Here is a 25,464-nt window from a genome sequence, read left to right as displayed (position 1 = left end):
CAGAAGGAAGGGCAGCACTGCACCCAGGAGAGGCACAGCCAGAAAGGGCTTTGCTGAGGAGTCATGTTGCCCACTTAGAACCTTTTGCCACCACAACCCTTTGCTCTGTCTGGTCATGCTGGACATCTCCAGCATACAAATGTCCCCATCAGACTTGTGACTGCCTGGGATGTGGCAGCTGCAGTGAACATCTCTTTTCCTCAGAGTCATGCTGCAAGGATTGCTAAAGAGAGCAGGAGGTAAATTTTCTCCTGGAATGGCATTTGCAAAGACAAGCAGATGGAGTTCTGACAAACCTCTGGGGCATCCTTGTCCGTGCCCTGGGAAACTCTCAGACCATCATGTGCATGGATATCACGTGCAGTGCCCTGGTCTAGTCCAGTCATGCAGCCAGGAAGGAGCTGAGCCAGCTGTCCCCCTGACAGCATGATCCTGTGCAAAGCCTGGGCATTGCTCTCATGAGACACTAAAGCCTCTCCTCTTAGTAAAGCTGGGGAAAGATTCAAGAAAAATTACAGCACAGAGAACTATTAGTCACACTTTAATTTTCCAGTTGAAATAATACAGTGACTCTTACTGCCAATGTCATCAAAGTCAGCAGTAAAAACACAGTCACCACATACTCTGATCAGGCACAATATAGGAGACCTCTGATTAAGGGAAAAAATTGAAAGCCATTGGTAACAAAATCCAGAAGGAAGACTAGAGAGCAATCAATGATTACATTCTTGAGTGAATCATATCTGCAATTATAAAATGTTAAATGTTGAAACATTTAAAAATAAATATCTAACAGTCTGTTCCTTCAAAACCATTTCAAAGTAGGAAGAAAACACTGCTTGATTTTGTTGGTGTTTTTTTTAATACAAGCTCATCTACATCAATGTTAATCAACAATCAATTTTTGAGGTTAGGTTTGTTGATTATACCATTGCCCTTCCGATATATTTTAAGGAATAAAACATACCTCAAGGAAAATTGATAAAACATCTATGTCAAGTTTTGTGATAAAATACAACTTCATTAACCATACCAAAACCTGACCAGAGTCTGTATAACTATCAACAGCACTGTAGCCCAATAAATACATGTCCTCAGAGATGACACAGTTTACTCTTGCAAACAAAACTCACCCTGCAAGTCACTCGCTTGCAGTACTGTAAGAAGGCAGCATTTACACACTTGTGAGTGAATGTGATGAAGGGGGTTTGTTGGTTTAAGTTCCTCCAGCAGTAGTCTGAATACGTAAAATACTCATGGGGAAAGGATAGAAGGTCACACGCTTTTTTCCTCTTTTCTTTTGGTGGTAAAGAAGCTATCACCATTAATACATATAAACAACAGATTAGCTGGAAATTGTACTTAAAAGTTGCAGTTCACAGACTCTAATAGTGGACAGCAAATAAAAAGTCCCACAGATAAATCTAGAGGACTACAACAAAACTTTGAAAATATTACTGAAGACTAATGTATGGGGTCAAACCACTAGACAGAATGTACACAGAAAAACTATTTATATTTTATATGACAGGAAAATTTCAGATTAAGAACTTGTGATAGCTACAACCTTAAAAGTTATCAAAAAGAGTAAACCAGTTCTGTAAACCAGTACTAAATAATTTTTTAAAATAGCCCTACACATAATTATGGCATGAACAGGCAATTTTTGGTCATTTGGCTAATAAAAGTCAGTCATACATTCCTGTGCATGTGCAAAAATATTTCAGTTGGCCTTAGCTGCTTGCTTAATTCTGAACAGCTTCCAGGTGTTTTCAGAGAGCTGGGTGGAGGACTGGTTAGGGTGGTGAGAATCCCAGGGAGAATAAGCATTTCTGTCCTGGGCTGCTGCAACTGAGATAGCACAGAGACCTGAGCTGGCTCCTTCACAACCATCAGCCTGCAGACCAGTGGGTCAGCAAAATTCATATCCTTTCTTAGCACCTTAGCATGAACACAGAAAGGCAAAGTGTCTGCTGTGTGGGGTTAGAGGACTAGCACCCTTTGGGGACAGCAGTGTGGCTCCCCCTCATGTCACCCTTAGCTTTGGAGAGCAGGGTCTCAGCAGAGCATCCCTGAATACTGCTCACAGAAACACTGTAGGTGCACAGTAAAGCCATTTGTTCCACACCTTCAGCAAGGTTTATAACAGGGTTGTTTTTTTTACCTTCAAAAGATATTGCCCAAAAATGTTTTTAAGGGAGGCTGATGGGATTCCATGTCTGAAATAATCTAGGTGAGACATGGCATGGCTAAATCTTTAATAGGGTGCTGGATGCATCTCAAGTGAATATAGTAAATTCAGGATGACAAAGCCCATATGCCGTTATATCTCTATTCTGATTTATTTTATAAGATGAATTAGGCACCACAGGCCAAACTACCAAAACTCTGGCAGTATCAAGTCAAGGGTGACTTCATCTCCCTGCAAGCTTGGAAATCTACGTGGCAAGAATCTATTGCCTGAAAAATAATTGTTCATTTTGCCAGTAAAATAAAAAGTATTCCCCATAATCCTTGGAATGTGTTTCAGAGTTCCTAAATTCAAGGCCAGATTTTAATGCCATAAGCACATTCTGCAAAGTATAAAAACAAAACAAAACAAAACACAAAGGCCCAAACATTCCCAAAGGAAAAAGTTGCATGAAAATGCCCAATGCTCTGGGACCTCAAACATAACTGCTCCAAGTGAGTAGTTGGAGATTTATGGTTTGTGAGTATTTTCAATTCCTGGCTTGTCTCAGAGAAGAAAATTTCTCCGTGGTTCTGCCTTGCATCCTCACCTCATCCTGCCACAAAGCAAAATCTCTCCAAGGCAGGGAGCTCCTCCAGCATTCATACTGATGGCCATGAGGTTTTCTCAGGATATGGGCACCCTGAGCAACTCCCAAGAATGAGAAAACCACTATTGGTTTTGAAGTTTCCCACAGAAGACAAGACCATTTGCTACTTCTGATCAATTAATTGTTCTCACTTCTCTCAAAATCAGAAATGAGGATGCTTTCTTCCAAAGCAGGACTGTCAGCATTAATCTGTGGCAAATAGGCATTTCTGACCCACAGTATCCTGCGGAAGAGTTGGTTATTCTCTTTGTGCAGGCACCACAGGAAAAGGGAAATGGCAGCCAACATCACCAATGTCACAAGAACAGCCAGAGCTACAAGCCCACTGTATGATGCTGAAAGGGAAGAACGGAAATTGTTATTAAGCAAATATAGCTACAAGTATAGGCAATTCTAAACGTAAACATATAGCTGTTTTATGGAAAACAGATTACTATTCCTTGTATGTAATGGATTTTAAATCACAGGTTTAGTAGTGGAAAATGTTATCTCTGAAAATATCAGCTCAAAATGTGTATTCCTTATTAAAAAAAAAAAAAAGAACTTACCTCTTTCAGAGGGCTCTGTTGCATCAATATCTGAAATAAAATCCAGAATGGTCACAAAATTATGCACAGAGGTAACAGAGGTTATTAAGTATACTCACTTTAAAATAGATACTGAGAAGAAAATCTACCTAAAACCAACAAGAAAAGCCTGTTCTTTGTTTAATTTGACTCATGTCAATGTTATTCCAACTGGCCGAGTTAAACATAATCTAGCATGTTATTTAAAATCTCTTTAATTTGGTGGAATATATTAATTGGCCTTTGTGCAAGCATGAGCAGCAGTATTTACCCACTTTTTAAAGTACATGAACAGAACCATGCAGAGGTAGATCCATCTGGCTAATGGGTCCAGCAGTGACTGAAGGATTTTGTGTGGGCTCTGGAAACACTCCATCTCTCTCACAGACCCACCTTCCTACTGCTGTGCTGCCAGCAAAGCTCCAGCTCTCCAGGCTGGACCTGCCCACCCAGCAGGGCTGTGGAGGTCACCCTGCAGTTGGCAAGGACACAGCAGCTGCCCAGGTCCCCCAAACAGAGGTCACCTCCTCTGGCTGGGGCTTTTACAGGGACTTTTCTTCTAATGCCAAGGGACAGAATTGAGTGAAAATTAACAGCAAGTAAGCAAGCAACCCGGAACAAGTAAAATAATGGTTAGAAGGACAGAATTGCCTTTTATGGAAGCACATACCTGCATCCATTTTACATACAAAACCCTTTTCTTCTGTGCAAGGAGATAATTTCCACACTCCATCTGTGGTCCTCAAGCTGATACAGAAATTCCCTTTGAGATGATCAAATTCAGGCTCCCTGATGCCCCAGTTAGAATAATTTAAAGGAGAACCATCAGACCAGGAGACTGTCTCATCTATGGGCAGAAGTTTAAAATTATTACAAAATAGAACAGTATTTTGATAAATATTTCTGTTTCAGTTACTTTCACATAAAAAGTACAGTATTATGGAATACCAGGATTTTGTCTGTTTGGCCACTATATTGCTTTTTTTCTTGAAGGATTTAAAAACATCCTATGCAGTTAACACTACAGAAGACAATCTGTAATGCACCTTTAAGAAGGAAAAAATGGCATTTACATGCATGTATGCATATCAACTGGTAACAGCTGCAGAAAGCTTTACTGGTTTTACTACATCATAAACAGGTGAAGATCAGTGAACAAAATCTCAAAAGATAGCACTGTTTTTGAAGATGGTTATGCTAGCATTAACATAACCAAAACCCAAACCAGATTCATACATGCAGTTCTATTCCTCCCCAAACTTACTTTCTGTAACGAGCAGGATGTTCAACCAAACCATTTGCACAGAATAACCAAAACTGTGTAATTCTTCCAAAATGAAGGCATTTTCATCTTCATCTTGAATAGTTAGAAGATTTGATCCTACAAAATTAAACACAGAACAAATTTTCAAGCAGTCCATGCCTTTAAAATGTAATGTTGTAGTTCAAAAAGTTAACATTATGAGTCTCAATGGAAAAGCTTGAAAAGTCTGGTTATACAGTGTAAGTTCTTAAATTTGTAATTAATGTGAAAATGCTCAAGCAAATATAAAACTGTTCTCACATGACTTCAAAACAAATTTGAAGGGGAAAAAGTGCATTTTATGTGTTATTGTAGAAACCAGTATTTTCACATGCAAATGAACTTTTTTTATGTATGTTGCCTCCAATTTCATAGTTGGCTTATGAGTTCCACTATCGTTATATTGACACAGAGAAAACATATGCCATGATTTCAGTAATTTCAGAAAATAAACTGTTTTAAGATATCACAATGACATTTGGTAGCTACAAAATAATCATTTACCTTGATTTTTGCAGACTTCATATGCAGTATCAAAACTCATGCCCTGCAGAACTGTGGAAAAGCTGTAGCAACTGTTTTTGAATTTGATCCAGGGTACAGTTTTTTCTGAACATAAGCCTTTATAGGCACTGAGTTTCTTTTCTGTGATAGAAGTAACAGCACAGCTTTATTGGCACAACAAAATACACATTAATATAACATTCCACACACTGTTTTGGAGTAATGCTAATAAGCATGTTATTGTGTTATGCCTCTATTTTTTTCAAAGTGAAAATCTAGCAGTTGCATATATTTGTATTACATGAGTGCAGCTGGTTTTGTTTGTGATCAAAAGCCTTGTTGGATTGGAAGAGCAGGATGAGGACAATCTAACTGATAGTGATGTGCAGAGGAGGTCATGAGCAAACCATGGGCCCAGGTGATCAACATTGCTGAATGGCAACTATTTGAAGAACTGGCTGCTGCCACAAGACCCTGCAGCCCTGGACTGAATGGAGTTCCAGACCTGAATTCTGGATTCAACTGAAGCCCAGGTAACTGACAGAGCATAGCAGGAAACACAACATATTGTAGGATATAGAAAAATCTTCTTATCTTTCCTAAAAAAAATTGTGAAATCTTTGATGTGCTTATCAGTGAGTATGTGATTAATTTTTCACTTTGCCCTAAATGCTTCCCTTCTCCCATCCCACAGTTAATTGCAGCAAACTGAATTTATTTCCCTTCAAGCTAGGTCATTAGCAATCCTCATTTTTCACAGATAATATAGTGCTCACTGAAGAGGCAGAGTAACAAATTTTCCTGTTTCTTTTCTATTATGAAAGTTCTCTTTCCATTCTCCTACAGATCAGACTGGATGGCTAATATTTTATTGGAAAAAATTGTTTCACAAATAGGAAATGCAGAGAAATATACTTCTGTTTTATATAACAGTTAGCCTTGCTTAACATTGCTTAACCTCAAACCAATTAATCTCCTTTCACATATTTCCACTGCCAGTACACACACTTGCAGCTGCAAAGATTTAAAATAAACCTTGACTCTGACTTACCTGGTAGCACATGGCAAACTGCTCCTTGCAGAGATTGTTCACAATTTGCACTTTTCCAGTACCCTGAAGTGTCCATGTAAACACAGCTGCCAAAGGCCTGGGACTCATCATCTTCCCAGAAGGTAAACAAAGACCTGGTCCCATCTGACCACTCAAAGTTAAGCCCATTCTGCCAAAATAAAATTCAGGTTATCATTCTGATATGCTTTAGCACCAAGTTAATCTTCTTTTGGTGGCATCTGCATCAGGTATTACAAAATGTCTTAATTTTCTAAAGGCTTGCTGGATCCAGACAGGTCTACAAAAGGCAGAGCCAAGGATGCTCCCAACTCACTTCTGGGAGATTACAGACTACATCAAATCTTTTGTTTTCAGCAAGGAGCTATTTGGACCACTGGGCTACTACAAATGAAACAACAAAATTTCGATGTTGACACTACAAGAAATTTCTTTTTTCATGTTTTCATAAGTTTCCTATGACATTTAGTTCTCAGCCAGGCAGTGTCCTACGTACGTCAGAGGTGAAGAGCCCAATCCAGTGGCTGAATCCCAGGCGATTGACGATGACCGTGAGGAAAGCTTGGTGATACTGGTCTGTAATGCTCACCAACTCTGCACTGTTTGCCATGCAGGCTTTCAAAGCTGAAGACCACGTGAAATTCCCACTTATGAGTTTATACATTCTGTTTCCGTATTCTAAAGTATCTGGCACAGGATACATATCAGATGCATTGGTAACATGTCTGGATTTGTCTGTTACAAATAGAAAAAAACTCATTTTTAAAACAGACAACTTAATCACAGCTGAGCAGCTCCTAAAAAATCAGAATTATCCTTGCAAAGAAATAAAAAAGTTGCAAACTCTTTGGTTTTAGGAAGGCACTGTGAAATTTAAAAAGAAAAAGACAATGACTACTAGAACAGTATCTGAAATTCCATCACAAAACTCATTACAGGAATGACTGAGTTTAATGTATAAGAAAACACCCCAAACCTGAATGAGGTTAGTTCCACTGACTGCACCTTTGGAGGTCAGTAAGAAATTATCTGAGCATATCCCAAATGTCCAGTAGCAGTGGTCTCCTGAGTGCTTTTATCCCCAGATACTTTGCATGTAAATTAGATTACCTCTTTTTTGACCTATTATTAATAATTTCCAAGATCAGCCTACATCACAAGGCCTGGCCTCAAAAATGATTGCAGTGATACAGCTGAGAGGATAACAAAGTGCATGCTTTTGATCTTGTTGAGCTCATCTTTAATATCCATGAGCCAATGTAGGGAAGACCACAGTGTGGCACATAAAGAGAAATCCTCTGTGCATGGAGACAAACCTCTTTTTGATGATAAAACAACATAGCAGTGTCCAAAACCGTGACAAGAATAAGCAGGGTTCTTAGATTTAAGAAATAAAGACAGAGAGTCTCCCATGATAAATAAAAATCAGGTGACAGAGACCATCTCAGCCCAGCCCAGTCTGTGATGCTGCTGCACTTGCTCTTTTACAGGAGGCAAATGCCTTTGCTAATGTGTGTGGATGTCTCCAGTACACTTCAAAAAATGCTCCAGTTTTAATTGTGTTTGTCAGTTTGGATTAATTATTTCTCTCTGTAAAGTTTCTGCATGATTACAAAATGAAGTGGGTTTTTTGCTACAAGGTAGAATGTTTTTAGACTTGGTTCCCTTTATGACTAAGAGAGAAGGAGGAGGAATGTTAACAAACATCTGAAAATAGTAAATTAATTACTTGTCATTCACAAATCATTAAAAAATTAGAAATTTCTAAGCAAGTTTTGCTCCTTAGCCAACTGAAGCACCCTGTTTTGTTCCAGCTTTCAGTGTGTGGGTCTGCTTAAAAAAAGAAAAGGCAGAAAATGCTGTAAATCGCTGACACAATCCTAACTCAAGCATCACTGAGAGAGCAGAGCTCAGTTCAGATCCCCTGCTGCTTTATTTCATTTTAGTCTCCTTCAGAAAAATAATTCAAAAAAAGGGCAAATGGAATGCAGGCAGGACGGCAGAAGCAGAACACCAGCTCATCTTTCCAGGAACTGACACATTTGTTTGGACACTTGAGCAAATTTAGCAGTTCACTACTGCCAGCAAGAGGCTGTCTCACTGCTCCCTTCATTGCTTCTCTGCTCTTCCTGCTGCATATTCCCTGGTCTGGTGTTTGCCTGACCCTGCCCAAAGCTGACACAGCCTGTAAAAAGCTGCAGAAAAGAACATTATTTAGACAAATAAACAAAGCAGGAGGGGAAAAAAGAGACAGGAAGGTTTTCTGCTGAATTAGCAAGCTGAGCTGCATGCTAGTTTGGGATGGTGCCATGGGTGTCCCCGGGGGAGGCAGGATGGTCCCTTCAAACCCAGGATGGGGCAGTGCTGACCTGCATTACAGCTACACACCATGGGACACTCATCCCCCTGCTGGCAAAATCTGTAATTGTAATAAACAGTCTTTAAGTCTTGTGAATACCTTTAGCTTTAACTGACAGTGCTCAGCCATGTGTGCAAGTGGTTATCTTGAAGACTGTGTGCCTGAGCAACACTGATAAGAAGGTATATCTTGGCCAGACTACATCACTGGGATTCATGCCAAGAAAAGAAATTTTTTCTGGACAGCTATGACCAAAAAAGGATAATTTGAGGAATGGCATGTTCCCCAAATGACCACCAGAGACCCTCAAAAGACCCCTACTCTAATGTAAATAAGCTCAGAGAAGTGTTTTAAATATGCAAAACAATTCACTTAACTGAATTAATGTTTAGCATATATGTATGAGTTTTGGGAAATGTAATGAATATGTATAAGTTACATAGATTTCAACTAGTTTGTTGGCTGGCTGCAGGGCATGGAATAGGAGGAGATATTCCCTGCATGGAAATAAAGCAATGCAGCTTTCTCATACTGAAATTACAGTGTTAGAGAGTTTTATTCCCGACTTTTAGTGACACAGCTGGGAAACGAGGGTAGGATCCTGAGCATCCACTGCAGCCCAAACCCTTGCCAGAACCCAACTGTTTTCCTTCCTGCCTTTCCACGCCTTCTCTATTTGTCTCTAGAAGCAGCAAGGGGTTAAAATCCAAACATTTGGGAGGTAACTGAAACAAACCAGCAGGAAAACACTCTTATTTATTTTTTCTGCACCATGTACAGGATTACTCCAGCCCTTCCCACAACTGTACTTCCCAATAAATTATGTAAAATCCAGCTTTGCTTGAGTCACATCTGAGTGCTGGCAAAGCCTGTAATTGCTCTCCTTCTCAACTGGCTGTTCCTCCCTGCCCAGGCAGCAGGGTCTATTCTGATCGAATATTGCGAGTTACAAACCCCCACCCTAAACCATGTTTTCATCAAAATTACCCTTAGTTTAGCCTTTTGTAATTTCATGTGGTTTCTCTGCTGCCATGAGAGAAAATATGAAATTTCATCTCTATTCCTGATTCAAAGATACACTACAGAATGCTCGAAGTTAGGAGGAAAACTTAATAACAGAATTATTAGCAATTTACCATTTACTTCTACATCCCAGCTACTGATTTATGACATAGTGTAGAGCTAGTCTGTCTGAATAGCAAACCATCTTAGAAATCTTTCATGTTCCTTGTTATAGAGACACTTATAAAAAGCTGTTTCTAGATAAAAACAAAATAGGATACATTCAACACAGTAAGAAAAGAGAACAGAAGCAAAGCAAGACAAAACCTTACCCTGAGTCTTTTGGCAGACAAACCCATAATTTTTTTGACAGTTTTCTAAGTACCATTTTCCCGTAAAATAAAAATTAGGGTTATTTGATACCAATGTACACAGTGGAAGTTGGTCTTGAATGTTAAAATGCTGTCTCTGCAATCAACACAGAACCTTATATTAATTTAAAAATACACTGTGTAAAACAATGCATAATTAATACATCAAATTTAGGAGAATAATTATCTGAAAGTCTTTATAACAAATATTTAGGTAGAACAATAAACAGTATCATAAATAATTTGAAACAATAACCTCATAATAAAAAAGTCACAAGTTTTCATTGAACAAACTAAAATGCTAATTGGGACTAACATGTTGTACAACAATGTATTAAAATAGGAAATTCATAATCTTGTTCCTAAACTTTGCTCAGACCAAGCATTCCATACTAACCATATAATTCAAACTTTGCTGCTCAAAACCAGCTGCAAGAGAATGTGAGTAAAGCCACAAATTATGCACATAGCTGTCTCAACAGTGCCTTTTTTGCTGCTTCTAGTTATGCTTGTGAATCTGTGCCCACAGTTCTCTGAAGCTGTAAGAATTAAGAGAACCCTGAACTGCTGTAACAACTTTGGCCTTGTCTTACAGAAGTCATGATTTTTATGGATTAAAAATTTCTCACTGTTGTAACTCCCCTAAAAATACTCACATCCACTATTTCAACTGGAGACCAGTTGGCATACATTTGAGGATTTTCATTCAACCATTTTTCATAATCGTCGCTCTGGAAACCTATCCAAACACTAGTTTTCCATCCATATAGATTCATTGTTATGAAAGCTAGAATATTAAACAGAAATAAAATAAAATAAACCAGCAAGCATTTAGGGATAGATGAAGTCTCTTACAACACAGAAAAGCACTGAAAAAATTAATTTCCAATCAATCATATTACATAGAATATAGCTATGTTACTAGAAAATAAGAACATGAGTGGCATTTCAGTATCATCTAACTATCAATTCAGTTAAATGGATTAATTTCAATTGGGTCAGGATCTAGTCCATTATCTAATAATACCTAGTCCAATAATAATACAGTCCAATTGAAGAAGCTTATCTCACTTTTAGTTTAAGACAAGATTTCCCAACCACAGATAGCCAGTGAGATTCCTCTCACCTCCAAACAAGTGGTTTTACAAGTGTGTGAGACTCAACTACAGCTTTTTTATGAATAGAGTTTATAAGTATTTTCAAATTTGCTGGCATTTATTTCTCTGACCCTTCCAGCCTTGTGCTATGCTTATATGCTACACTATAGATCACATTTTAAGTACTAGTAAAGGATAAAAATGAGATAAGGTAGAAATTTTAAATATCAAATTTTAAAATGGATATTCAACTGTTGAGGGTGTTTTAATGCATGGTAAGAACAAAATAATTTGCAATTATTCCTTAAAATGTATCTGTCATATACCTCAGTGAACCTTCAAATTTTAGGAAACTGAGAAAGAGAAGCATTAATTTGTTTAAAGCAGTAGAACCATGGCTAGGAGCTGAACAATCTTCTTGCCTAAATCTGTATCCAACATTAAACTTCACTACAACATCCTAATGGAAGATGATGTTTTATTTATTTAACAATATCTTCAGCACTCTACCTTGCTCCAGTCCATCTTCCAGGACAGCAAGTGACCCATCATAGTTACTGCAGAAGTCTTGTGCAGAGTACCAGTTTCTCAGATGCTCTGGATCCTTTGGAATTTGTATTAAAAAACACTGTTTCCAAAAAAGAAAACAAACAAACAAGCTCACTTGGTTTGTTTTTCTCCAGTAATTTATCAATCACTAAGAGTGATCACCAAAACATTTCATATGCTGTTACTGAATGTTAAATATTTCACTGGTTTCTGTCCTCCCATGGACATCTCCAACATGCTCTTTATGAGTTTTCAGCTGTGATCTGGATTGCATTCCAGTCAGTTGTTTCAAGGCAAACACAACTGAGGTTAAATTTGTCCTTGTAGTCACTGCAGCAAGCACTGGGATAAATCCAGCTACCTCCCTGCATGTTGCTGTTAAGGACTTTAGGCATTTAACAGAAGCCAGATGAAATAATTACCTTTTGACCCTCAATTGCAAATAGACCTCAGCTTATAATTATCTTTAATGAAGCCCATTTGAAACAGCATTTTTCAGAGGACAGCAGCAATTAGGGATCCATTTAGTACATCAAGGGGTTAGAGACCTCTTTTGAGATGACAAAAGACACTTGGAATTGTCATATGCAGAAAAGAGAGAACGGAGCAGGCTTTTGATGGCAAAGGCACAAATACACTTGCACAGCTTTTGCATATATGAGTATTTACTCCCTGAAACGGAAGTAAAATTTTTAACACCTTATTCTGATAATTTCTTAAAGTGTGGAAGCTATTTAATAGCAATAAATCTTTGTGTCACTGTGTCAGTAGTTATAAACATAAGGGCTGCATTTTCAAAAAGCAAGAAAATGTTCAAATATTAAGTAATCCTTAAGTACAATTTCTGTCCTAAATACGGAATGCATTTTGAACAATGAAATAGCATTAAAAAAAAGGTTTTACTTTGTATCCAAAGTGCAACCAGCCTTTGGGACATACTCCTTGTTGCTTTGGGTCTTTTGGAATCTCTTTCTCTATCTTCTTTGGAATTTTACGTTTACAGACACAGGGAAGAGAAACAGTACAGTTTTCATCACCCCAGAGTCCTAAGTAAAAAGAAAAATCAAAGTTCAACATTGGTTTGAGAATTGGAAAGGGTTTTTTTCTTAGCTAACTTTGATATTGTTAAGAAGGATATCCTTTAGTATTTGAGCAAAAAGAGATTCTACATCAACTACAATTGGACATACTGCATTACAGAGGATTTGATGGTTCATGGGGCACATACTTTTCTTACCTGTTTAATATTATGAAGTAAAACCAATTCCTCTACACTGAGTCACATTACATATGACTCTATCATCATTTATTTAAAAAGTAAGTTATGCAAAAAAACCAAAAGGATACCTTCCAGATAAAATAGTTTGACTTCCTTACATGGAAAATTTTTTGCAAGATCTAGGTGATGATATAAAATGCTGACCTGCTTAGAAGGAAAACACACTTTTCAGGGAACTCAACAAATTTTTGGCCAGCCCCCACATTTGGCCAGCAGAGTGGAGAGGGTGGGCATCTCTTCCTTTTGTCTGATACTAACTATGGTAATGGCAAACTCAAGCATTCAAAAGTCATGAATCAAAACCCCAAGATTATATGTGGAAAAAAAGAAGGTTTTACATTTTTTCAGTTTTGACTTTTGAGGCTGGGGTTACAAGAGTGCAGCTGGATTAATCTTTTCCAGCTCTTCTCACAAATACAAGTCTGACTATTTTTATTTTCCTTGGAACCTGACATGTTTACTTTATCATATGACTTGCAGATCAACACTAAAAAAGACACTGTGAGACAACAGAAATCACTAAACCAGCAGCACTGTGATTTTTTTTTTTAATTAATCTAGTAAAATATAGAACTATGCCATGATCTAAAGGCTAGCACCAAAATCACGGCACCCAAAAATCTCTCAGAAGATTGGTTATGGGCCAACAATAAGCTAAAAACCTGAGTATTTCAAGTCATGTGGTGATAGAAAAACTTTATAGATGTAGGAAAAATTGTTGCTCAGTGCATCTGGGTCATTTAGTTGTGAGAAAACTGTCTGTGAACACCATCAATGCATTAACACTGTTGCTGTGCCACAAACAGACCAATTAAAACAAAAGTATCACAATCACTGGAACCTTGGTATTTTGACATTAGAGGGCTGTAAGTATTAATGTACTTTAAAAACCTACAATTTAGTCTCTGAGCAGATTAATGATATTTCTCAATGCTGTCCTCAATCACAGAACCAGTTATGCAAATTATAACCATGGAACAGGACTTTAATATGGATTCCATTTCTTTAAAGCAATGAAAAAAATTATAAACTCTTTGGCCAGCAACAGAATCAAGTCACAATTCCTGCAGCAAAAGGAAATATAAAAGAAACCTGTTTGTGATGAAATGAAGCCACATCTTTTCCCTGGTTTCTGCAGATCTCTTTCTCTCTCTTCATCCCAGTTCTGGTATGTCACTGGTGATTCATCTCTCCAGCTGCACAGAAATATTAAGAATGAAATTACATTTTTCCCTATCCTTACCTAAAATTACACTCTTCATTAAAAGGTTCATAATGAGATACACGGGAGAAAGTAAACAAACAACCACCACAACCAAGGTCAATATCAATATCAATATCTTTTACAACCCTGTCAGAAGGAGTATTGCAATTTGGAGATAAATTAAGAGTGGAATTATTCTGAATGATATTGACATGAGAACTGAAGTTGTCTCTTGAATATCCCACTCAGTCACCAAACTGCTTTGGCCCATCATACTGAGACAGGTCATGCCAAGCACAACTCACAGCAGCTGTGGCACACAAGAATTCTTACCGAAATCCCTCACTGAGGTTTTCTGCGTGCAATCCAATCCACCAGTGAACATCACTATCCGACAGCTACAAAAGAAATGGTTTGCCATGTGTTTAGCTGCTGTTGCCCTCTTATCCATGCATAAACAAACCCCTAAAGTCAGACTCTGTATTTAAATAGCATCTCAACTGGGGTCCAATGGAAGGAACAGGTTCTAAATCCTGCCCATGTTAATTCATGTCACTTCACTGAGGTTATTCATGTTGAGTAGAGCATGAGCTCCCATATCTGCACAGGATTGCTGATGTGTCTTATGTAACCTAGAAATTTACAGTTTTAGGAATTTACAGCCTATCTGGTTTGAAAAGACTGTAGTCTCAGACGAGAATTTGCTTTTCCTCAACTCCTAAAATTAGACAATATCAAGTATTTCCTTTAAGCACTAATAGACTGCTGATTCTTGATGTGTCCAAAATGCTTTCTATGAACATTTACTGACTTTGTATGGCTCATATGAGAGTTTTCTAGATATGCTTTCCAGACTGATTGCTGTTCTTATGAAAGGATCTAGACCTTGGCTTCTAAAAGCAAAGCATTATGGAAAAGCCATGGAAATAATGTCATTCCAACAGCCATTGCTGTGTTATTGCTTTGTTGAATTGATTCTAGTTTAAGCTATGAATTGGTTTCACTTTCACTGCAGAATGCTCACAGACTTTCAAAATACACACTAATTTTAATGATAAATCTACTTTTGAAAGATCTCATGTAAGTAAACATGACTTTAAAGCAGCATTCTGATTATCCAATTTAAGTGATCTTAATTTGGACAAATATGTATATTTTAAAAGTTATATCATTTTTTAAGTCATAAACATTCAGAGTTAGGTTAGCAGAAAATAGCCAGTTACCGCCTGAGGGTTTATTTTTTAAAAGGGGTAGTTCTTACCTTTCTTATTTTGCTTTGAATAAAGGCTTGTTCACCAGAAGAGTTTATCATTGCCAGTCCACTGCGAAGCCAGCCACAGACAAACTTACAGGTTTCCCAGTCCCCAGGGCTGACATGGAAAAGGTATTCTGCTCCTTGATAATATGACCAGGGCAGGTCTACAAAATGAGCAAATGAATCAGTGGTGTGCAGGGGTAAAAAACTCATTTCAAGTCTCATCCTTTTTTACCTCCATGGGCTGCCTTCAGCCACGTGTCAGAGGACAAATATGCCACTAGGAACAGCAGAACCATATTTAACATATCAATTTGTGGGGGGAAAAAATGGATTAGGAGGTTTTTTTTTTCCTTATATTTTATCCTGTGACACTGCAGTAATATCAAGAGAGTTGTCAAGACTTAAGAGAAGGGCAGTTTTAATGTGATGCAGAGTTTATCAAACTCCTTTGCTGATTACTGGCTATATTCCTTAACACAACCAAAGCAGTGTCTAATGCTCTAGTGCTCCTAAACAACAGTGGCAGATTTAATCTGTGACAAGAAGTTCCTACAGAGTTCCTTGCTGCAAATTTTCAACTTAGAATATTTTAGTTATTTTTAACAAAGGCTTAAATTGTATTTCCAAGTTATATTGTTTCAAGATGAAAAAAAGAAAATATTTTCATACCAGCTGTGTACCAAACTGGACTCATTGGCATCACACCTGAAAAAAAAATCCAACCCAAAAATTGTTAAGAATATAGTTATTCATGTTCAGGAATAAAAAAATGGAGTCAAACATGGAATAAAATAATTGCCACACTCACTAAAACACATTGACAGTATTTTTTATGAATGACAACTCTGAATAAGTATTTCCAGCTAACTGCTAATCTTGCTATATATTTTTAAACTTTCGCATTAGATCTGTTAACTGGACAACAAACATTAGTGGAGTAACCCATATGGCTTTGCCATGATTTCATGCAGAACACCTTTGAGAACTCCAGAGGTGGCTAAAAAGGAGACTTTTAGATACTATTTTTATTGTCTCTCCTGAAATGCAAGTAAAGTGTATAACAGACAGTGTATGTTAATTAACATTTCACCTTTTGGTATTTTGCATATCCATTCACGCTTTTCACTGCAGCGTGCTGGAAAGACTGTTCTGTTTACTTTGAACACACCACAGTTTCTTGAGTCATCTTCAACATACTTGTCCTCCAAAAATGAAGATACAACCTGAAAACAGCACATTCATTTCTTTCACTGACAACCCGAGATGAAGCATATAAAAATCTCATCATGGAGAAAAAGCAAGAATTTAGACATGTGTGTACAATAAGAACATCTGAGCAATAGCTATAGGACCACCTAAATTATGATGGTAAAATACAAATACTAGGGTCTAGAGTCATGTTCTCCCAATATCCTGTCCAACTCACCCATCTTATATCAGATTTTCTCTTCATAAAAATAACTGAATAGCTATGAAATCTAACAAATTTTTGCCATGATTAACAGCAGCTGCCCACATCTAAAAGCCTTTGCCGTGGTTCAACAAATGCTCAGATATGACTTGAAAGGTTACTGAAATAGAGAATAAACACATAGTTACAGGTGTTCTGTCAGACCACTGCCACGTCCCTCCAGACAGCACATTTCTTTTATTAAATCCAATCCAGAACTGTCTCTCTTCTGTTCTGTAACAAAAACAAAGAAAATAACAGTTCTCATGCACTTTTTCAGTAGCCATTTCAGAAATAACTTTTTAATAGTACAAATACACATACTGATTTCTTCTTGAATTCAATATATCACTCCATAAGACATTTCTTAACGTTTTAGCATCCTTGAAGTAAACTCTTGCTTTCCTGCTAAAATGTTAAATTTTACTTTACAAGATAAAAACATTTAAAATAGGATTAAAATTGTTGAGCCTGCCTCCATTTAGATGAGGAACGTCAGCTCACAAAAATACCACCTTGACAATAACAGCTGCTCAACACTTATCACAAAGATCATCTTCAAAAAGAACCACATTGCAATGTTGCTAATGCATTTCAACCATTTTTAAGTTCATGTTAGAGTAGAGACTTCTTTGGACACTAGTAGAAAGGATGGAATAACCTAAATTGTAGATTAGTATGATTAAGGTAAATCCTGTTAGTGTTAAAAATATATTTACCTATCAAAAATTGTATATAATAGATTGTTTAAAAAGGTCTCTTCATAGATGTGGCTAAAACTAGCAAGATGTGCTCCAAAATCTTGACATAATTCTTCTGCTTCATCCCATGTTCTTCTCATCAGAACTTTCTCATTGTGAAATATCTGCAATAAAATAAACATTGTCATAAATGAAGTTGATTTTAGAGAGCAGTTGTTTTAGAAACCCATGAAAATAACATATTAGTCACTGTTTTTCCAAACTAAAGCCATGTGTCCTCCAAGTATAGCTCTGATTCTTACGACTTTCACTCACCTTTAAATGCAGTGAAGGATGGTAACATGTAACCTTTGTTTGTTGAGTGAAAGAAATAATGCATTATCAAAAATCTTTTAGGAACAGCATATCCCTAAGATGGTGCAGAATCAGAAAAACTCAAAGCAGCTTTGACATGTACCTTGTAGCAGTTGAGGAGATTAGGTTCTGACTCCCATCCAAAAGAGCAGGAACTCGTGAGTTTTTGAAAAGTAAGTTCAGGTTCTTCGTAAGAATTGACTTTTTGCTTGCACAGTGACATTGCTTTGAAGTTCTTACAGCTTTTCACCTCCCAGTAACCAACAGGGTGCTGCCCTCGCATAGCCACACATCCTCCAGAATGACCTAACAAGAGAGTAAGTATTGAGTATCAGAATAAAACATCTGAATTTTGTGATTTTTTTTTTTTTTTTTGTGAAGTGGCTGTTTTATTGACATGAGTTTTTGGATAAAACCTTAATAAACTTAGAAAAGTAGCAAATTCTTTGGTCAGCAGCCAATTTATAAGCCTGTCTTGGCTGGCTTGAACTTGTAAAACAAACCATGACAAAGAGTTCCTCCCACAAAATGCAGCAGAAGAAATGCAATTAAAAACATTACTTTTGCAAAATGCAGTAGTAAAGCAATAAATGTAAAGAGTCCAAATCAGACAGCCATTATTGAAATGGAATATCTTTATTATTATGTCTCTGTTTTCAGGTATTGCTAAATGGTTTATGTTTCAAAGGTTAAACAACAATTTCATTTTTCCACTTTTTGTTTCCTTGGAATATTTGTCTTGGAATTACTGTAAAACAAAAAAGATCAAAGTCACAAAACAAGTATAGCAAACTACAGGGGAAGATGAAGAAACCTCCACAGAGTGCTCTAATTCACAGAAATGTATCTGGCAATCTCTGCCCTTTCTTTCATATAAAAAGCAGATTTCAAACTGTGACTGTTACTGAATAAAATTCTTGAATATTCAAGGGCCTTTTGGTGGGAATCTCAGGAAACCCTTGAAAAATCCATAAAGAAATGCATTAAATATATCATGTATGGTTTGTTTTGGTTTTTTTTTTTTAATATTATGTATAGAACAAATGCATTGTAGTCCATAAAGGAATGTATGAAAAACAACTCATGGGAAAAGATGAATTTCAGGGATTAGCTGTGTCTGTAAGGAGGGACTGACTATGGGGAACTTCAGGCACAAGCCTGTAGCTAAGCCACAATTTTTCCCCAATATGGGGAAGAGAGCTCAGGCCCAAGTTTCCAAACCACTGATTTTTTTACCAGCATGTTACTCACGTGGCTGGTACTTGCTCCAGTTTGTGTAGCTCACAGAGAGATTCCTTCCTGCTGTACTTAGCCAAAAGTATTCTCCTGTGTTGTTAAGGTCCTGCAATCCTATCCAAAAATAAGTTCTCTCAGGTTTCACCATGCTGCGGATCATGCTGTTGACAAAACCTTGTTCAAACCTTAATAAAGTAATCAAGACAAAGGTTTTAAGGATAAAATAGGTAAATTGGTATTTCAGTGAGTAGCTCTCATGAAATCATTTAAATTATATGACAAGATAAAAATATAATAGAGGTACTTAATTTCCTTTATAAAATGCTGTGGGGAACATCAGACACAAGTCCGTAGCATAAGCCACAATTTTTCCTGAATTTTTTAGCATTTGAGCACATAAAAGAAACACTAGAATCATATCTTACAACCTTAATGCATGAATTACAAGATGTAAAGACAGAATGTATTAATGATGCACAAATAAAACCAAGATACTCCTTGTATGGAGGAGAAAAGTTAGTGGGGTCTGAAAAGGCTCCGGAAGAAAGAAAATGTCTCTGCACAGAAGTGTCCTACAGGAAGCAGGCACACAAACCAGAGCTAGGAAACCAGAGCTGAAGGACTCAAAGCACTACTGCAGAAAGAATAAATTTTTCCTTCTTTAATTTCTACACTAAATTTATTGAGAGATATACACCCTTTTGCAAGTAATAATTGTTGTCTACAGCAACCCAATTGTCACTTAAATGCAATTAATTCTGGTATAATTGGTATAGGATTATACAAAAATACTTCAGTTTATGAGCACATTTCATCAGCTGACTACGAAAAAGTACAGCAAAGCAATTTCCCAGTTTGATGAAGACTTACTTGACTTTCTGGTTTCACAAACTCTGAAAATAATGGCTAAGTACCATAAGGGCAATGTTAATGTAAAAAACCACATGTATTGATCATACTTCGAGTGACTCAGAACTTGTACTTAATTTTCATTTCCTCTGCATGTTCTCTTTTTAATGTCAACTCTCCTTCCTCTACAAGTTACTATCTAATGAACATTTTAGGATCAATAAATGAAAAGCTTTTGCATTTTTCACTCCAGAACAACAAATCCTGGCAGTAATTTAAAATAACCACTAAACTAGCATATTATTGCTACTCCTTGCCACTGCTGCTAACTGGAACCGAGAACTAACATCGTAATTAGTGATGGCTACACCTGGAAGTGGGAAAAAAACAATCAGAAAAAGACAGAAGACATGATTCTGGTGATGTGCAGCATGCTCTCAGCATCCTGTCACATTCGAGCTGCCAATGCTCAGCTGCAAGAATTTGTCCTTTATTCCCCCTGAAAGGATCATTGTCACACTGCAGCTCAGTGCTGCACGCCCTGTGCACAATCCTGGAACCACCTGGCAGCACAAATTCCCACTGATGTAAATCCTTCTGTAGGGTAGCCAGTGTTTTCCTGAAATACCTACCCACTGTTCCTCTGATTGCTGGTGGTTACTTCCTCCGGTCTAAAGTGAGGGGACATTTCCTCCTTATATATTTGGGCTTTGGGGTTTTTTTGGTTGTTTGGGGCTTTTTTAGCAATAAATATGCAGTGGTTAAAGTATCTATGTAATTTATCTATCAGTATGTCAAACTGTAATGGAAAGCCAACATAAAGGGTAAATAATAAAGACAGAGAGAAAACCCAAGCATCTGGACATGTGCAGAGGAGAAAGCTATTGCTAAAGCTGGAATAGAGGTAAATAAGAACAAGGCATAGGAAAACAGCAACAAATTATTTCAAACATTTACTCTCTTACCCTATTTGCTGAGAACTCACACAAAATGAATATATAAATAGAAACATTTAAAAAGCATTACTTGATTTGGATTAAAATTTTATATACTTTCATTACAAAGAGTAAGTCTATTTTCATTTTTCAGTATACCTTCCAAGTACACCAATAAAGTTTCTTAAAGATTGTAGAAATGTAGAAAAATGTAGAAAGCATTTTCTTTAGATTCCTGCATGCCTGGGTGTGCACATTACTGTGTTTATTAGCCTAACAGTTGCTTTTTACAAAATTTATTTTCAATTAAAAATTGAAACACTAAAATTATTTTCAATTAAAAAGTAAAGCAAAGCACACCCTTGATTTTAGCCAGTGTTAGTAATTATGCTCACCTCTCAAGCAAAAATTATTTCACTATGGTAACATCTTTTGCCATGCAACACTTTATAAAGTTAGAGCAGCTCTTGTTAGAGGTATCTTCACACTGTCTAATGGCATTAACTACCTGTTTGTTACTGATACAAGTGCAGATGGGCAGAAATAACCACTGGAAGCATGTTCAAAACTTCGAGGGGTACTGTCGATTTTGTAACAATATCCACCATGTCTTTCCCATCCCTTAAAAGAAATGAACATTATTTTATAGATAATTAATTATTGTATAGTTGTTAAACACTTGTTCCCCTTTCGTACATTCTGTCTGATGATCCCTGGCATCCCTAAGCTCTTTCCTACCATGGCTGAAGAGCAGTTACCCTCAAGGTCACTGAATGTGGGTATCAGATGAGCCAGAACACTGAGTCAGTGGCCAGCCTGCCTCATTTCATCTCATTATTAGTCTTTTGTTTCATACTATTCTCCCCCGGGTGTCCGAAAGACACCACCTGGACTGGTGTAAGCTCTTTTTCTGCTCTCCACCCTAAGGTACAATGAAATGTACAAGAAGTTGCTGCAGATCTCTGCAGGATAACAACCAGTGATGATGCACATCCTTCAGCCATGCTGAACCTGGCGGATCTTCAGCTTCTAGTCAGGAGCCTGCTTGCTCTTGGGGCAGCTGACAGCTCTGCTGCCTTTTACCATCTCAGTGCTTGCAAGCACAGCCCTTCATGTGGCACACAATGCACTGCAGTCCCAATTTCTGTGGTTTCACCACAACAATCGCATTGCTCAGACATTGGCTTTGCAAACAGAAATAAACTACTGGCTTGAGGCTCTTCCCTATCTCCAATATGGGACATCTCAGGGGGAAAATGCAGCCCAGGGTCCCAGAAGGCTCTTGGCTGTCCTTCAGGGACACAGCAATACTGCTCTCACTTTGATAGGAGCTCAAACTCCAGGACTGAGAGCTGGAAGAGGACTAGATATTGACTACAGTACCCTCCACGGGGACACAGCTAAGAAACAGAAAATATCTGGTTTCCTTCAACTGGAATTCTTGAGTGATAAATACACTGGTTCAGAAGAGGCAAACACAATCATCCTAACCTCTCAAAAAGGTTTTATAGCCTTGATAGCAATTATCTTCTTAAAAGTACTATTCTCTTCTGTTACAATAGCCATAAAGACAAATGCTCAATTTAGTACAATTGTGTTATCTTTTGATGCACAAAATAAAGTGTGGGGGTCTGGAGAAAGTCACTGGTACAAATACAATAGTTCTATACCTGGGGCCTTCCAACTTGATTATCAAGCAGCTGATAACTCTACAACCTGTTTCTAAAGCTGGTTGAAAGAAAATACTTAAAACTGTTACTTCGGTGTTGTCTGCCCAGAGAATGTGACCTTGGCATTAAAGCACTTATTCACAGTAAGAGCCTACTGACTAGGAAAAGAGAATAGTTGGCCTGCTAAGGGAAGAAAGTGCTTAGCATTTTTTATGTCTTAGGATGACACAAGTGTAAGGGAAAATAAGAACTTGGGTTTCTGGTAACTGCATATGAACGTACTGCATTATCAGCACCACAAGAAATGTTGAAGGCCAGTCCTGATGCACAAATCCTAAAATCAAGGGGAGGTGAAAGCTCTGTAATAACACATAAGACAATAAAGTTTTAGGAAAGCAAACACTGTGGCCAAGGCCAAAGCTCCCTGAGAGTCTACCAGCAATCCAACATGAAGGACAGTATGAGATTGATGAAAAGTGAGAAATATCATTAGATATTCTGTACATTTAAGGTAAGTCAGCAACAGAAAAATGGAGAAAAAAGTTAAATCTGGATGAAACAAAGACTTAGCCCTAGAAAATTAGACAAATAACTAGCAACAGCATATACACTGAATGTTAAAATCAATTTGATAGTACAGAATGTCTGAAATCAAATATAGCTTTGACTAGGCTTTAGTACTGACTTCTTTTGATTAACTGAATGTAACTTTTTGCAGATCAGAAAGAAAAGGATCAAAGACAAGGGACTATAAGAGTCAAATCAAGATACTTGAAGTCCTGTCAAACTGCTGACTACAGCTTGTCAAGGAAATCTTGATGCTCTGCACATTTTTTAGCCAGTCAGGACTGTGACAAACCTTTCTTACACTAGTAACACAAAAAATCTTGAGTGATGAAATACATTGGTCCAAATGAAATAAAGATAGCCATGCTCCTTCCCATTTCTGTTAGAAAGCAAATGGAATGCTAATGCATGAGTGGAAGAGTTCATCCTTCGTGTCAATGAAACTGATTGTTTTTCACCCTGACATTCCATTTCAATGTATGAAAACCATGTGTGGGATGAGGCATCATATAACAGCCATTATTTGCACAGATGGTGGACAAAAGGGCTACACTTTTGATGTAGAAAGAAATAGGAACTTGGGTCACAACCACTGATGAAACAACAAGCCATGAAAGGCATCTTGTGACGGCTTTTAATCTTACACTAAAATTTAGTTTACATACTTTAAAAGCAATCAATGAGATTTTTCCAAGCAAAACATGCATGTCTTTAATATGAAAAACTAAAACTATCTCTGTATTTGCATCCCCATGTTCTGTTGCTGTATTTAGGGGTTACTTATATCATTCTATGTCATTAGTATAGTTCTAAAACAACCACAAACCCACTTACCTCTGGACAACTTGATTCCAATTCAGGAGAGACACTATTAATCTCCCCTGCTTTTTTGCAAATATAGAAAGATTTGTCTTCACACTTTTTAATCCTCCAATGTCCCTCCTAAGGAATAAAAAAAGAGTATATTCCATATATATCCATATTTTCACGCATATCTATTCAAACATTACATTACACTCTCTCTTCCTCTTTTAACTCTTCACTAAAAAATAAGTAATTTTTCTCACTCCATTTACTTATCCTTAGATGGTCCATTTATTTCTACCAACACTGTCAGCAGGATGTCTCAAATCAATCACACAAATGGGTTTGTCTCTTTGAATGAGTCTTCAGGATATAAAGCATTTTAATTAACTAACACTATGGCCATGCCAGAGCACTTTTCTTTCTAGCTATCACAGTTCTTTTTAAGATTAATCTTTATATTTGAACAGTCCTTCATCAAGACATTACAAAGTTTGCATCATATAATTTTCACACATCTGTATATACTGGACATGTGTCAAAAACAATGCTTGAAAAATTTTATCTTGAACCTCTTTCTCCTTTGTATTTTACATTTTCATTCATTTGTTTACAATTGCAAATTGAGTAAAATATGACTTTGGAATTTAAACCCCACAATTGCACCAAAGTCCTATTTTCTGCTTCCAATAGGAACACACTTTTCCCAGTCACTGTAATTGTCTTGGCTTTCCCCTGAGTTAAAGATTGCAACCTGGACCCCCTTCTGCAGAGACAACAGAAAATCTTCTTGATACAGTTTTCACACTCAGACAGAACACACTTGACAAAAAAAATTATAGTGCCACTTATGTAAGTCATGTACTAGTTTAAGTACTGTTGATTGCAAAAATAAAATAAAGGCATGACCACATTACAAAAGAATTGACAGGGCCATGGAATACCAATAAGACAGGACAGTGGTGTTTTACCATTGCTCCCTGTTTTACACCCCCTGACTGATTAGGTGTCAATCTTCCAGCTGTCCACTTCTATACATTTATGTAAAACTAAACTACTATGATTTTGAAAGACTCTACATGGAATTTATAGATATTTACACCAAGATAATACAGGCACAGCTGACAGTTTTTCAAAACATTAATTTGAAACTTTTGAGACCAGAACTTACAGTTCATAAATTATGATACACACTACTTGGGGATTTCAAATTATTTTATCAAAATACCCACACACATTTGTTCTCTTCCACTTGGCAGGCTTTATATATGGAACATTTTTTATTGAATGTAAGCTCAAAATCTGTGATTAATTTTCTATGCATCAGCACTGCAAAATGCATTGGTTTCTAAAGGCTACACTGTATTTATCATACCATGAATACATTAGGAATCAAAAAACAAAATCATACAACAGGTCATGGTTTAAAAAATTAGCACAGCAAGAAATGAAATTATTATGAGCTAAAACAAAAGTGTCTAATTACTTTAAAAAGAA

General features: G+C 37.1%; 1 protein-coding gene across 3 annotated transcripts in view; it reads right to left on the bottom strand.

Annotated features, from left to right (window-relative positions):
- Positions 1 to 528: 528 nt before the first annotated feature.
- The window catches only part of PLA2R1 (phospholipase A2 receptor 1), a 37,242-nt gene continuing 12,306 nt past the window's right edge, over positions 529 to 25,464 (bottom strand). For all 3 annotated transcript variants that reach the window (XM_085066664.1, XM_085066665.1, XM_085066666.1), the window contains exons 9-30: positions 23,998 to 24,105; positions 21,435 to 21,547; positions 19,158 to 19,327; positions 18,010 to 18,212; positions 17,571 to 17,716; positions 17,001 to 17,085; positions 16,492 to 16,624; positions 16,071 to 16,106; positions 15,405 to 15,562; positions 14,477 to 14,541; positions 14,032 to 14,135; positions 12,564 to 12,706; positions 11,622 to 11,739; positions 10,671 to 10,801; positions 9,976 to 10,111; positions 6,779 to 7,017; positions 6,265 to 6,433; positions 5,214 to 5,354; positions 4,671 to 4,787; positions 4,077 to 4,253; positions 3,389 to 3,418; positions 529 to 3,175 (exon numbers count right to left, since the gene is read on the bottom strand). In XM_085066664.1, the coding sequence (XP_084922790.1) occupies positions 2,958 to 3,175; positions 3,389 to 3,418; positions 4,077 to 4,253; positions 4,671 to 4,787; positions 5,214 to 5,354; positions 6,265 to 6,433; positions 6,779 to 7,017; positions 9,976 to 10,111; positions 10,671 to 10,801; positions 11,622 to 11,739; positions 12,564 to 12,706; positions 14,032 to 14,135; positions 14,477 to 14,541; positions 15,405 to 15,562; positions 16,071 to 16,106; positions 16,492 to 16,624; positions 17,001 to 17,085; positions 17,571 to 17,716; positions 18,010 to 18,212; positions 19,158 to 19,327; positions 21,435 to 21,547; positions 23,998 to 24,105 (2,940 nt within the window). In that variant the 3' untranslated portion in view covers positions 529 to 2,957. The remainder of the gene's footprint in view (positions 3,176 to 3,388; positions 3,419 to 4,076; positions 4,254 to 4,670; positions 4,788 to 5,213; positions 5,355 to 6,264; positions 6,434 to 6,778; positions 7,018 to 9,975; positions 10,112 to 10,670; positions 10,802 to 11,621; positions 11,740 to 12,563; positions 12,707 to 14,031; positions 14,136 to 14,476; positions 14,542 to 15,404; positions 15,563 to 16,070; positions 16,107 to 16,491; positions 16,625 to 17,000; positions 17,086 to 17,570; positions 17,717 to 18,009; positions 18,213 to 19,157; positions 19,328 to 21,434; positions 21,548 to 23,997; positions 24,106 to 25,464) is intronic.

The sequence above is a fragment of the Lichenostomus cassidix genome, chromosome 7, assembly GCF_008360975.1.
Source record: "Lichenostomus cassidix isolate B80296 chromosome 7, HeHo_3.0, whole genome shotgun sequence".
Taxonomy (NCBI): domain Eukaryota; kingdom Metazoa; phylum Chordata; class Aves; order Passeriformes; family Meliphagidae; genus Lichenostomus; species Lichenostomus cassidix.
Note: the sequence above shows the minus strand (reverse complement) of the source record. Positions and strands in the feature narration are given on the sequence as shown.